This window comes from Engystomops pustulosus, chromosome 4, assembly GCF_040894005.1.
Source record: "Engystomops pustulosus chromosome 4, aEngPut4.maternal, whole genome shotgun sequence".
NCBI classification, from domain to species: Eukaryota; Metazoa; Chordata; class Amphibia; order Anura; family Leptodactylidae; genus Engystomops; species Engystomops pustulosus.
The window spans coordinates 160,192,962-160,207,869 of record NC_092414.1 but is presented as its reverse complement, the minus strand read 5'-3'; the positions used below and the strand labels follow the sequence as shown (position 1 = coordinate 160,207,869).

General features: G+C 38.8%; 1 protein-coding gene across 2 annotated transcripts in view; it reads left to right on the top strand.

The window, feature by feature from the left end:
* Window positions 1-14,908, top strand: part of HOMER2 (homer scaffold protein 2) — a 109,962-nt gene that overhangs the window by 75,197 nt on the left and 19,857 nt on the right. For both annotated transcript variants that reach the window (XM_072148328.1, XM_072148327.1), the window contains exons 6-7: window positions 5,567-5,723; window positions 9,214-9,324. In XM_072148328.1, coding sequence (XP_072004429.1) covers window positions 5,567-5,723; window positions 9,214-9,324 — 268 coding nt within the window. The remainder of the gene's footprint in view (window positions 1-5,566; window positions 5,724-9,213; window positions 9,325-14,908) is intronic.

The window sequence follows — 14,908 nt, the reverse complement described above, 5'->3', positions numbered from 1 at the left end:
GAGATTTCTGTATCTGGAGCCTGTAAAGCTTCATTGTCTTTTTTTCTGAATCACTACAGAATATACGGTACTACATGCTCTGCATAATCAAATGCCAATAATGATGAAACAATCTGATCCTTGAGTCAGTAATTTTGGAGACTATTGCAAGAGGTTGCAGTCTTTACCACTATTGGCCTAGTGGTTGACTACATGCCAAAATGTGAGTTGTGAGAAGTTTGTTTTACTAGTTGTTAAATCCATCTGCACATTCTCCTACTGTCAGCAATAAATGGCCAGTATCAAATAAGAAACAAAAACATTTTACAAAAATTGTACAGTCACTAAATAAATACTTATTATACAAGGAATGGAAAAGATGACTGTCACACATGGCACAGTAGTTGAAGCAAATCTCAAAAAATACCCCCTTTATGGGGCTGTGCTCTGCTGGGCAATGCCACCCATTGTCTACATCATTCTTCAAAACCTTTGAGCAAATTCTCGCAAAATCTTTCATAGCTATGTTCAGCTCATCTGGAGTAGTTATTCCCCCCTTTTTTTGCCCCGCTATCTTAGGGTCCTACAGCATCCATACCTGGGGGAATTTATGGTCTATATGCTCTTAGACCACTGCTCCATGCTGGCATTAACCCCTTACCGACGTGGCCCTTTTTGTTTTTTCATTTCCATTATTCACTCCCCACCTTCAAAAATATATAACTTTATTATTTTTACATGTATAGAGCTGTGTGATGGCTTGTTTTCTGTATCACAAATTGTTCTTCATAGTAACGGTATTTTATATTCCATGCCGTGTACTGAGAATGAAAATGGTGAAAAATGCATTTGCAACGTTTTCTTGTGGGCTTGGATTTTACAGCTTTCACTGTGCGCCCCAAATGACATGTCTACTTTATTCTTTGAGTCGGTGTGATCACCTGTTTATTTATATTATATCAGTTCTAGGGAAAGGGGGTTATTTGAATTTTTAGGGTTTTTTTAATTATAATTTCTTTAAAAAAATTTATTTTATTTTTACTACTTTTCAGACCCCCTAGGTTGTCTGATCAATCCTACTATATACTGCCATACTACAGTATGCCAGTATATGGGTATTTTCCCCCTCCTTCATTAAAATGTGCAAATCGCACGTTGTAATTAATGGGTTAAAATGAGACCGCCTCTGGTTTCGGAAGACCCGAGGCTGTCATGGTGACCAATCGCCTCTCCCTGATGCTAGCACCGATTGCAGGTGTTACCGGTAAGTCTTTTCTGCAATAGGGCTCAGCCCATGAGCCCTCTCCATGCACCCGCAGCCCACGCGTTGGAAAGAGTTAATGATAAACTATAATGGCTAAAGCAGTACAGGAGACCCTTTGAGATTACCATTCCTGGGGACCACAGATACACAAAGTTATGCACATAAACTCCAGCCTGGTCTGTGTCTTATTATTATTTTTGATTACAGTTCTATATTTTTAACTTGCTTTAATGATGGTTCTATCAGTGATGGGAGTCACAGGGCTGAAAATGCGTGAAGGAGAGAAGAATATAGGTACAAGTTGATTTTTAATTGACAAGCTCCTCTGTCAAAGGCCATAGATGATTTTATCCTAAATGACCCCTTTTAAGGGTATGTCATATTGTGTTTTTCTATGACTGATTATATGTTTGTGAACATCTTAAATATATAAAGGCTGCAGAAAGCAAAGATAATTTTCCTCCTATTATTTTTAATTGGAAGGACAGAGGACCCTTTAACCCCTTTGTGACTGATGGTTACTGGTGCCTGAATGTCCAGGTTAATTCTTGCAGTTCTGCTCTTCTTTTAAAAACAAAACAACTGCTTTACATATAATAAAAAAAATTTATTTGTTTTTGCATGAAGACTTTAACTTGAGTGACTTCTGTTTCTCTTCTGCCTTCAACAGACAGGCTGGAAGCGGCTCACTACTTCAAATGCTCGAGACAGGGTCCCATTTTAAACAGTTATAACCCCTGAACAGTGGCACATAAAATTACTATTGGTGTCCTATTAAAGAGGTTTTTCTAGGTGAAACAGAACTGGAGATATAGGCTGTTAAAAGACATCACCAGATTAAACTAAAGTCTGCAGAAGCCGAGAGGTGCTCTTTTTCAAAGTTCATATTGTGTCAACAACAATGGTTTGTTAGCTTAGACAACACAACATACACCAATATAATTCTAAAAACTGTTAAATCAATAAATCAATACAAATGGGCACAATCGTAATCCATCCCACACATGAGTCCGAGAAAGTTAATATGCAGCACTAGGTCTGTTGTTTCATGCAAACTTCTCAAAACAATGTTTTGAAAGTATATGATAAAACACAATAAACAGAACTTGCTTACTAGAACCATGTGGGCATCATAGAATAACAGTATGTGGATGCTAAGTAAGTGGAGCGTCCTCAGGAGTCAGTAGGCATCCCACTCATATCGTATGGGTTAAATGCCAAAGTCAGTCAATGTGCCATATAAATCCCTCCTGGGGCCAGTCACCTTTAATTGCAGAGCGCACTGTGTGAGTTGCGTTTACTACGTCATAATGACCAGAAGTTCTCTCATGTCTATGGAGAATTTCCACGAGTTGGACACATCACATTTGCTAGTGTGTACAGAACCTTAAAGAGGAGATTCTCCTCTTCAAAGGGACACCATAATCGTGTTTCTAGGTGCAATGGTTCAGAAGATATAACCATTTAAAGTGGGACATCGTCTTGACGTGTATATACAGGGCATGTATAACCAGATGGCAGTCATGACGGGGTTAAGTGATACATCATGACTCGTACAAACCTACACTGCAACTGACAGGAGGAAAGTTGGGAAAGTTTTTTTTGGTCGAAAACGAAATGTTCAGTTGAGTTGCACTTAATAATTTGATGCGTCGTACATACAAAAGCTGATCGCCATAGCAATCCATCCTGAGATTTGGTTGGTTACTAAGCATCTGCTTATTTGCATTCACTGTGCAGTTTTAATCAGATAAGCAAATCCTCATATGTATTTGGAAAAACCTGTCATAATTTATACAGGAGGAGTGAAGGCTTCTGATGATTCATAGTTTTATGGACTGGTATTAGAATGTGAAATGATAAATATGTGACATTTAGATTTCACCTTTTTTATTAATGACCTGTGACCCTTTACGCAAACTCAAGTCTGCCACATACAGAGTTTGCGTCTGCTAATGGATCTGTTCCTATGACGAATCCAAGATTGACTCAAAAAATAAAATAGTTTGTTATTTATAATAGTATACCTAAAATATTGCAACATTCTGTACGGATATTTGCACTTAGTACATATTATGTCGTTTTGCTTGAAGAAAATTGGAAGCATAGTACATTGCCATCAGAATCCATAACCATTTCTAATTTACAGGATTTATTCCATTTTTAGATCCACTCCAGTTTTTTCCACTGTGGATTTTATCCAGACTTTTCCCATTGACCCTTGTATAAACCGACTTTAATTGAAGTGGAGAGTTGGATTTTAGTGTCTTCGGTGTAGACCTACAACTACGGAACGCCATGGTAAAGTGTGGCTAGAGATAGTGAGTACTTGGTGGTACAAAGTCCACTATATGTCCTGAATGTTTAGAAATCCTATTTGGCTTGGATTGTGTGTGAGGCTCACAGTTGCTACCTGCAGATTACCTCTTGTTCTTGAAACAAGCTCCTGGAACAGCAAAATCGGTACAATTGGTTTTATTACATTATTTCACCACTAAGTACCTAACACATGTCTTCAAACTTTTGGAATTCTGAAAGAGAAAAAAGTTAAAGCATAGAAAATTCAGCTTTCACACCTTGCCCTTAACCCAAGTTTGCCCAAAAAATATAATTTCCCCCCCCCCCTTTTCTGTAGCCTTCTTCTTATAATGCCACTTTTTCTGTTACTCCACCTTCTTTACTTTTGCGGTGGAAAAAAATTACATAAACTCCTCCTTTCCCGTTCCGCCAAGGCAGCTCTTGTTTCTTTACTGCCACTTTACTGTGTGTGCAGTTCTGAAGCTAGCATACAAGAGGACGTGATCACTTCACTCTTGCCAACTGTTACCGCACACAGCACCGGCAGAGGAGCGGTTGTGGAGCAGGCAACTGATGGTTTCCTGCATCACCATTGTCTGCAGGACAGACCTAAGAATCAGGGGTGGTTAGAAGACTAACCCATCCACCACGAGTTATTTCCACATTGTCAATGGTCAGTACACCCCTTGTTAAAATTATGTACATTAGTGCAAACCGTTTTATTTCTATGTTAGAGAGATGGAACCTGACACCAGCTAAAAATTACACTCCTGGAGACCAATTGCCTATTCTATGCTGAATTTAAAAATGCCTTTGTCAGCATTCTAAATCATTTCAATACTTTATATAAGTTTAATTAACATTATCTGGCTCCCTGCCAGCAGTACGCGTCCAGTCAGCGGGGAGGGGAAACTGCGGCCTGTGTCTCCTCATACATTCTTCCAGAAGACTGCCACAGGCTGCAGCTGCCCCCTCCCCAGGGACTCCCCACATGCTGCTGGAAGGGAGCCAGGTAATGTAAAATGAACTATTATAAACTACTAAAATGATTCAGAATGTTGAAGGCATTTTTAAAATCAGCGTGGCACAGACCTGCCACCAGCTAATAATGAAATTCCTGGTAACAGGTTCGCTTTAATCTATGTATATATTCTAGGTATTTGGTTGGAACAGTTCAGGATATCCCTTTCCTAATCCACGTAGACTAATTAGCACTGTTTATCTTTAGTGCTGATTATATTGATTATTGATAAATATGTCTTCTATAAAATTACATTCTCCTTCTCCTGCAGTGACATGTTTTTTCTTGCCTGGATTGATACAGAATACCTATGAATGTCAGAACTCAATATTTTAACATTGTTTTGTATAGAAAACCATGCAGAACAGTAACTATGTATTCTACTATATTTGCTGATTTCTGTACAGAAAGATTTTATCCCACCATAAATTACACAATATTTTGATGTTGTGAATAGAACACTAGAATTACTGCAGTGCTGATCAATACAGACAATGTAGAAGTCGTAACTGTGATTTTACTGGTACTAGGAAGTCATTACATACGAAATACGTTCAATATTGTGGACAATGCTTACAAAGCTGCAACAACCTATAATTTGCTTCCTAGTCAGAGCAATGACGCAAAGATAGACGTAACCTGCATGGCTCCACCTCACAGCCGAAATGTAGACTGTAGAAGGAAGTTTAAAGAGACTTTAAAGTGCTACTTACCTGACAAAGACTCTGCCCAAGACGGTCAATGAATTCCAGGGAAAAAGTTCTGGCCGGTTGGCATGTAGTACATAGAGTAGCAGTGATGGGCAGCGGTTGCTTCCTATGTTATTTCTTTTTACATAAAAATGGAAAATCCACAGAGCAGTGGAGACTGGGTGGCATAGGAACAGGGGTTCAGTGGAGCTGAAGTTGCAGTGTTATATATTTACTCATATCTATATTTTTGTTATTCCGATTCTAATCTTTTTGCACATTTACCAAGTTTCTTATTTTATTGTGTCTTCTCAGCACCTCTAATGTAAAGAAGTGGGAAACCGAACTAGAAACCTTGAGAGAAAGTAATGCCCGGCTTTCCCTGGCCTTACAAGAGTCTATTGCAAGTGTAGAACATTGGAAGAAACAGTTTCTAGCATGTAAAGATGAGAATGACCAACTCAGGAACAAGGTAAAGGTTAATCTGATAAAATAATGTGACCTTTAAAGGCAACCTACCATTACGGATCTGCCTAATAAGGTAGATCAGATGGCAGGTTCCTTTACTAGCAACAAGTCCTATACTTTTTTTTATTTCAAAATCTTGAGTGGTGGATATCTTGATAAAAAGTTCATCTTGTATACCTTATATACTCAAGCATAAGTCGAGGTCCATAATTTTACCACCAAAAACTGGGAAAACCTATTGACTCGAGTATTGACTCAACCTATTGCCTTGAAGTATTGACTTGACCTATTGACTCGAAGCCGAGGGTGGGAAATTCATTGGTCCCAGTCTCCCAGTATATAGCCAGCAAGCCCCTAGTAGTAAACAGCCAGCCCCCTTTAGTGTATAGCTAGCCAGCCAGCCAGCCCCCTTTAGTGTATAGCCAGCCAGCCAGCCCCCTTTAGGATATAGCCAGCCAGCCCCCAGTTTGCCCAGCACTTAAAAAAAAAAATAAAAAAATAAAAATAAAAAAACAAAAAAAAACAAACTTGCATACTCACCTTTGGGTGGTCCCAATGTTCAGCGCGGCTCCCCACAGCTCCTCTTCTGTCTTCTCTGCGATTCTCCTCCCCGCTATGATGCGGCCGCTGATGACGTCATAGTGTGCGCCGGCCAGCAGAGCGCATGGCCCGTGTCTCTGCCGGCTGTTATAGCAGACAGAAGATGGAAGAGGAGCTGTGGGGACTCGAATGGCGGCGAAACGTGAGTATGTAAGTTTATTTATTTTTTTTTATTGACTCGTGTATAAGCCCAGGGGAGGAGTATATACGGTATATGCAAATTACATCAAGAGGCTACTAGGGTGTGGAGTAGAGTAGCCGCTCTGTAGCTCTCCTACTCTATCTTTAGCATGCAGCTCGCTGGAGCTGTGCGCACACATCTGCAAAGCTGATGGGTCTTCGCATGCACAGAGCGAACTCTCAAGGCAGTGCCTGCTGCTCCAGCGAGTTGCGCACAGAAGATTGGGTAGGAGGGCTACAAAGAGGCTGCTGGGACATAAAGTTCTGCTCCGCGGTGCAGCTACTAAACGCCCCAGTAGCCTCTTGATGTAATTTGCATATGTAAAAGATGAACTTTTTATCAAGATGTTGGCCACTCAAGATTTTGAAATAAAAAGTATAGAACTTGTTCCTAGTAAAAGAACCTGCCATCCGATCTATCTTATTAGGTTAATAAGTGATGGTAGGTTTCCTTTAATAACTTATTCTAACGAAAACTCTGTTAAAATAACAAAGGATGATTTTTATTTGTGTTGAATGTTCTTTTTAATGTTGTAGTTCCAGGGAATATATTTTAGAGACCAATGTCTTTATAAATGCCACTTGTTGCAACATTCCCCAAAAAAACTTGTTGCTTCATTCCCCAGAAGACTCATGGCTGTACTAGCTCAAAATGTGCTTCTACAAAGAAAAAAAAGAAAAAAGAGCAAAGGCTCTGAATACTTATGACCATGTGATATTTCCGTTTTACTTGTTTTAATAAATTGGCAAAAATATCTACATTTCTGTTTTTTTTCAGTCAACATTGAGTGCAGAGTGTACATTAATGAGCAAAAAAATAGCTTTTTTGATCTTGCCTATTAGTTGGTATTTTTTTTTATTAGTGGGTATGGAAAGTATTCAGAACCTTTGAAACTTTTCACCATTTGATTCATTACTTTTCCTTTCCTTTTCAAAAATGTCTTTTCATCTTCTTGTTTTGCAAAATTATATTTTATTTTAAAAGTCTAATAGGCAAAAAATGGAACAGCAGCACTCCGTGACAAATGGGTGTTTATTTCACCAGTGGGGATTACAACGTTTCAGCTATCTCAATGCAGCCATTTTCAAGTAATGGCTGCATTGAGATAGCTGAAACGTTGTAAATCCCCAATGGTGAAATAAACGCCCATTTGTCGAGGAGTGCTGCTGTTCCATTTTTTGCCTATTGGATTCTTGGGATCCTTGAGTCGGACCTCCACAAGCCTGCACCCTACCCTTGGATTTAATCCGGATTCACAGTGCCGCTTCATCCCTCTACTCTCTTTATTTTAAAAGTCTTGTATTGACTGTTAGGAATTCTCAGTATGAGAAGAAAGAGAAGAAATGGCAGACAATTGTGTTTTTTCATATCATTTATTTATAGTCTTAATTTATGTCTATTTTATTTTTCCTCCGTTTTTGCTAATGTTCCTTTCTCTATCTTTTATTCTTGGTTTGCCAAGTCTTCTTATTAAAAGTTTATGATGTCCTAAAGTGTTCCGTTTCAGTCCTTACATTTTATTACTAGCAGCACGTCTCCTGGACTTCCCTCCTGCTTGCTCCAATTTTCCGTAAACCTATTAAATAAATGGAGAGTGATTTTTTTTTTTTTTTTTTTTTCTTATAAATATTTTATATAACAGCTTGACTCATTCTTCAAGTACTTCACTGCTGAAAATTATTAACATGCATTTAGATTTTTATTTACAAACTAAATAAAACCGGTCACATTTCCTTGGTAGGGCTACAGGAATTATCCTGTTTTTTAAAGAGATGATGTCCCCAGATTTTACCCCACTAAACTGCTAGCCTTCTGATGTGCATGAACTGAATTCCTTCTTATAAGTAAAATCTCACCCATTTACCTATAAAAAAAAAATCTCCTCCAAAGTCAAGTGAAAATCAGCAGTGAAGAGTCATATTTAGCAGCATAAGAGCCAAATTCAGAGTCTGAAGGGAGAGTGTCACTTCAGAAGCCCCTATCTTTAGTACTTTAGTGCCTGGTGTTACTTAAAAACAAGAATCAGGCTTGAGGCTTGGCTAAAGAACTGGAGAAACAAAGTTAAAGAAATAGTTGGTAATGCAAGATTCAGATAAAGATCCAGATCCCATCTATTAATTTAACTGTACCTCCGGTTCTGTAGCTTAAAGATCTACATCCCTGAAACGATCTGAAAGATTTGTTTCTAAACTTTCAAATGACACAATGGGGCTTATTTACTAAGGGTTTTTCATGCAACAGAAATCAGGAGCGTGCCGGTGGTCGATCCGACTGATTCAGACTGAATAAGTGACGTCCTCGGACCAGGTAAGTAAATGTGCCCCAATGTTTCTAAATTCTGTGAAATGACATTTTTCCTGCACCTTCTAAACCGGACTCATCTCAGTTAAAATATGACTCTTAGCCCATTTTCACATGACTTTAGAGGAGATATTTTTGAAGGCAAACAGATGAGTTTTTACATAAGAGGCAATTCTAGAAAGGGCATGACATTTCCTACCGGGTGGGGGATAGTATTTGATGGGGTAAAATCTAGTGACAGATAATTAAGTTCTTTTTAAAAATATCACTCTATTTGAAATAATTGTGTACATTGTGTTTGAGTATGTAATCGTATAGATTGAATGTGTCGGATCTCTCTTGCCAGTGTAGTCTAAAAACATCAATGTTTCATTGCGATGAACAAATCTATCCACTGGGTTTTGTTTTAAAGATTGGAGAGCTGGAAGCACAATGTGATGAGATAGACAAGGAACGAGAGCGGAATGAAGAGCTCAGTAAAAGATTGCAAGAGCTGGAAGCTGAAATTCAGGACAAGGAAGCTGTAAGTTGGAATAAAATAGAGTTTCTTTTGTTTTGACCTTGATCATCTCCTTGAGCTTCATACACTTCATACATACACAGACTAATAACATTTCATACAATATCATACAATTCATATAGATAGAAATAATCTACATAACGTTTAGTAATTTGAGCTCTATCACCAGACAATTCCTTTAATGAGTCTTCCATTTTTCTTCAATATATATGGCTAGTGGATGGGGGGGGGGGCTTTAAAAATAAAGCCGTTGCCTGCTATCTGCTGTTCAATAAAGAACTGTAAGTTGATTTTCACAACTTTGCCTCTGTCTGATCCCTGGATACGGCTGCTTGCCACCCCAGGCTTTCCCATCCATTACTCAGGGACTCATCCTACAGACACTCAGGGGTTGCCCCAGGGAGAAACCAGTACATCAGCCTCTCCATCCATATTTCTTGCACACACCACCTACTGGAAACCTGCCAGGCTGTACGGCAGCCCTACGATCCCCATACCAAGCACCATTACCACAGCGTGTCCAAGGCTGCACTAGCCAGCCACTCCGGTATTCTGGGCACCGGCTGCCTTCATGCCCCAAGAAAAGGCTAGGCCCCGGTGGGGGATGTTGCATATCCATCTCAGTATATACAGTCTGAGTGATATCCCAGAGCTGTATTCACTGTTTTCTGCTGTAATTCAGCGGCTTACATTTTGCAATCTCCCTCTGAGTCCAGGTATTTTTGACAGTAAGTATAGTATCGTCTGGAACAACGAGAAATCTGATGGCAGACCTGACAAACATCATTATCATCTCTTATGAGTCTGGGATCCATTTGTAAACAGTTTTGTCATCCTTGTCATAGGTCCGTTAAGACTGGAGTTATGACAGTTGTGAGAACAGAGGCTTAGCGGAGTATCTACACTGGAATTCTCTGTGCTGTATTACATTATAATTGCTTTTGGTACATCCAATTATGGACTTGCAATTTACAAGTCTTAATTTCCAAGAACGCAAACTGCCAAAGTAAGCTGTACACAGATGTACAATGAGATATGTGGTTTGTATATGCCCCTATCAGGCATTTAGTCTGAAAAGATCACTTTTGTTATGTCCTGAAAATGTTTAGAGCCCATAGTTGACCACATGTGATAATGCATGCAGACTACAGCCTATTCCCAGTTCACATGTATTTTAGGTCTTCCGTTATTTGCATCAGTTATTGTGAGCCAAAGCCAGTTGTGAAAACACTGGGGAACATTTACTATGGGGTTTTCACCTTTTTTGTGGCGCTTTCACCTTTTCTCCTTTCTGACTCATTAGTGTTCGGCCCCCAAAAAAGTGAGGTTTTCTCTGTCATTATAGTGTACACATTGTTCAGGAATTATATGAATTTTTAATATTTTGTACTTATTGACAATTCCATAGAATGACAGTCAATGACTGTACTCTCAAAAGTCCCTAATGGCCTAAGAAAATGCCTGGAACAGCATGAAAATAATTGTGTGTCGAATGCGAAGAGTGTCATTTGTGTGAGTGACGGGGCACAATTTCCATTGTATAATTGGTCTATAACTGTACTGTATATTTCCTTTAGTCGCCGCAGAAAAAGAACGTCTCACACATTCATCTCTGAGGATCATGTGCATGGCCCAGACCCGAGTAGAGTTTTGTGTACCGTCTCAAGGGAATACACTTACACTTTAGTCAGATACGTGGAAATCATTGTATAAGAGCAGTGACTTCTTTTTCTAATACTGGTTTACCAGACCACAATTTCTAAAGGATTATTAGTTTTCTCTTCAATGTTTTGGGCCCCAGCTTTATACTGCAATGTTAAAGGTTATTGTCCTAAAAACCACTTACTGGTAAGGGAAAATTCTACTTTTTATAAAAGTCCCTACTTACTATTGGTAAAATCCAACAGTAGATTGAGGGATTGGCAGATCTTAATGCATTAAACCATTTATAGTAGATATGGAGTCAACCATGTATTTCATGCTAGCGGTAGAGTGGAACCTCAGAAAGGCTAAAATATTTGTGGGAAGGTTTTTTATAATTGGATTAACAATATCATTGTTATAGCGTTTGTTGAGACAAATATATTTATTATAAGATTTTTTGATATATGTACCGTATATACTGGAATATAAGCCAACCCGAGTATAAGTGAATGTTACTGAAAGTAAGTTGTATTTGAAATTTTGACAATGAAACATAGTTATTGTATGTCTCTTGAAGGGAACCTGTCAGTTCTATGGTCACATATAATACTTACTGGAAATCTATCACATGATTAGCGTCTACAAAGCTCCACTAGTGCTTTATAGAGATTAGTATCACCATCCATTTATATTGATGATTATCACAATGCTTTGGTTATAAAACTTCATATAGCAGAATACCTAATACAAAAACTGATGAAATAACAGAAATGTGATCTGTTCTTAACAAGTAATTGATATTGTGAACCCCATGAATTAACTGGTGCAGGTTGTTTTCATAGTTTTGTAGGTTATAAAAATGATTGCAGTTCCACAAACACCCAAGGTTTATTAAGTTCAGGTCAGAGCACATTATTTTTCATGGCAACCCCTCTATAGTATTCCTGAACAACCTGTCCTCCACCGTTCCTAGAAGCACTTCCAGAACTTCTCTAATATGTTGAGTACATCTGTCCAATATTTTTTGAGTCACATTCTTCAATAATCCTGAAATTTATCAGAACATTTTGTGTGATCTGTGATCATTTTTGTTGAAGTATATATTTAGATATCCAAGAGTCTGGTAGCTTTCCATGTATAGTTTTCCAGAGGGTCAATATGTCATGATGGGCATATGTCAATGCTCTATACTCAAGTTTGGGAGAAGCCTGTTTATGGATTTGAGACGCCAACCAACATGATTTTTTGGTGTGTGAACCTCTTATACATACCCATTACCTGTGCACACTTCGCTGGTTGTGTGCTACGGATTTGGAATATCTGATAAGTAGGTGAGAAGGCAAAAGCAAATCCGATACACAGGCCTTCTATCTATAGTCTATAAGCCTTTATCTGCTAAGTGGTCATTGAGGGAGGTTCTTAGATTGGCTTGGTCTTTTATTTGGGGCATGTTCATTGGGGTAATGCTTACTTTACATGATTTTGTTTACAAGAGAAGCTCTAAAGGATCAATATGTATCCAGCACAATTTATGTAAATGCTGAGCAGGAAAAAGTGAATATTTTCAGTTAGCTGCTTTTTAGTTCCCTGCTGGTAATATAAATATAGCCTTATAACAATAAAGGAAAACTATAATCCTATTTGTACTTTAATACATCATCCTGTGAATGCTAGGCATGCCATGCTGACAGACTGTGCACTGGATAAGCTGAGATACACTTAAGCATTTTATTGTTTGGCTCCATTTAAGTAGATGTAATTTTAAGAATCCTTTTTATTATTACTTGTATACTGCAACAAACTGCAGTGTTCCAGATCTACAGCAGCACAATCTGTAGCCTCAAAACACCCTCTTCAGTTTACAAACTATTTTGCTATTTATATTTGGCACTATACCAGGGTCACTGGGGTCTGCCTTCCACAAAATTGTTTTTCTGCTCCAGCTGAATATCAATCTCCAAAAAACCCCACAAATTACCATAGTTTGATCTTTGGGTCCATTCCCCAACTTCTTGTTTGCAAGTGGTGCAGTCTCTCAGGAGGGCCCTGCATAATAGTAAAAGGTATGTGCTGAGCCATGGTTGGACACTCTCTTCCTCCAATGGCCCGTTAGAAGCCACAAGGTCAAACAGAATAATAGCTATGTCCTTGCTTGAATTTACAAAGCTCCGGAAGCTTTAAAAGTCTACAGTAAAAAAAGCTGAATAATTCTATTACATCTATAACACGTAAGCATAAGATCAGAGCTAGAGTCCATCGGTGTATGGTGCATGAAGCAGAGAAGAGAATAAATTTGAATTGTTAAGTTTGGAGTCATATGGCTTATTTTTGTGTTATGTTACAATGTTATGTTATAATACAAATAGACATGTTTTAGCTTTGATGTAGTGTATATTTTTTCATAACTTTTTTTTTCACTTTGTGTAGAAGTGTACTATTGTGTTGCTTGCTTTTCACTACTGAATAGAAGACTAGCAAACCTTGACAAATAAGCAGTTAACTGTAACTGGCCTTACGGTTGTAATATAGACTGCATGCTGTGTCACTTAATGATGAGCAAAGCACCATTGTGTTCAGTATAGTGATGACTAAGGGATAACTATTTCTGGGAGATCCGCAGAGTTGATATACTGCTGTGATTTCTCATTGCTTGTGATATAGCACATTTAAAAGCTATTCAAAACCATGTTTGGGGTGTCTAATCTCTACACTTCATGCTGTCATATCTGTGCATAAATACATACATATGAATCTCTCTGGGTCGTTACACATCTGTTGTATAAAAGATGTCTGGGCCATTATAGCAAGCAATCCTCTCTTGTATCTAACTTACTTTCTCATAGAACTTAGAGCAAACCTGTCACCAGGAAAGTCATTTTATGCTGGTGGCAGGTTTCCGATGGCCTATGCTATGCTTACGCAGTAGTTTATCATAATTTTAATTTACATTACCTGGTTCCCAACCAGTGGGTGCTTGAGGAAGGAGACAAAAGCACACACAGGCTGCAGCTGCCCCCTCCCCAGGGACTCACTGCAGGCTGCTGACAGGGAGTCAGGTATTGTGAATTAAACTTGTATAAAGTACTGAAATGATTCAGAATGCTGACAACAACATTTTTAAATCAGCAGAGCATATGCTATTGAAACCTGACAATAATTAAAAATGACATTCAAGGTGGCAAGTTCTCTTTTAGCTCTATTGAGCAGGACCATTGCTCCTTTTCTCAGTGTTTTATATTTGGTATTCCTCATAGTCTAATGCAGTGGTTCTCAACCTGTGGGTCGGGACCCCAGCGGGGGTCAAACAACCAAAACCGGGGGTCGCCTAAAGCCATCGGAGCCGCAATTTTACTGTGTTTTTACTGCGAGTTGCATGGTTTGGGGTCACCACAGCATGAGGAACTGTATTGCGGGGTCACAGCATTAGAAATGTTGAGAACCACTGGTCTAATGTAATAAGTACATGAAACCAACTGAAAATGCTGTAAAATGTGTTGGTGTTATAAAAAAACATATACCGTATTTTTCGGACTATAAGACGCACTGGACCATAGGACGCACCTAGGTTTTAGAGGAAGAAAAATAAGAAAAATGTTTTTTCCCCAAATAGTATGCTAAAGTATTTAATAAAGTAACAGTAAATAACTGGGCAGTGCAGCCATGTTCCTCTTTGGAGAGGGGCAGGGGCGAGCAGCCTATCTTTAGATAGAATTATGCTGGCACGTAGTCAGGGGGTCTCAAGAGTTACCAGGGCTGTATAGGTATGAGTATATGTGACAATGGTCACAAGAGCTTACAATCAATGAGGAGGAGGAGGACACAGGAGATGACAGTGCTTGTACAATGGCCACAAGAGCTTACAATCTATGAGGAGGAGGAGGACACAGGAGGTGACAGCGCTTGTACAATGGCCACAAGAGCTTACAATCTATGAGGAGAAGGA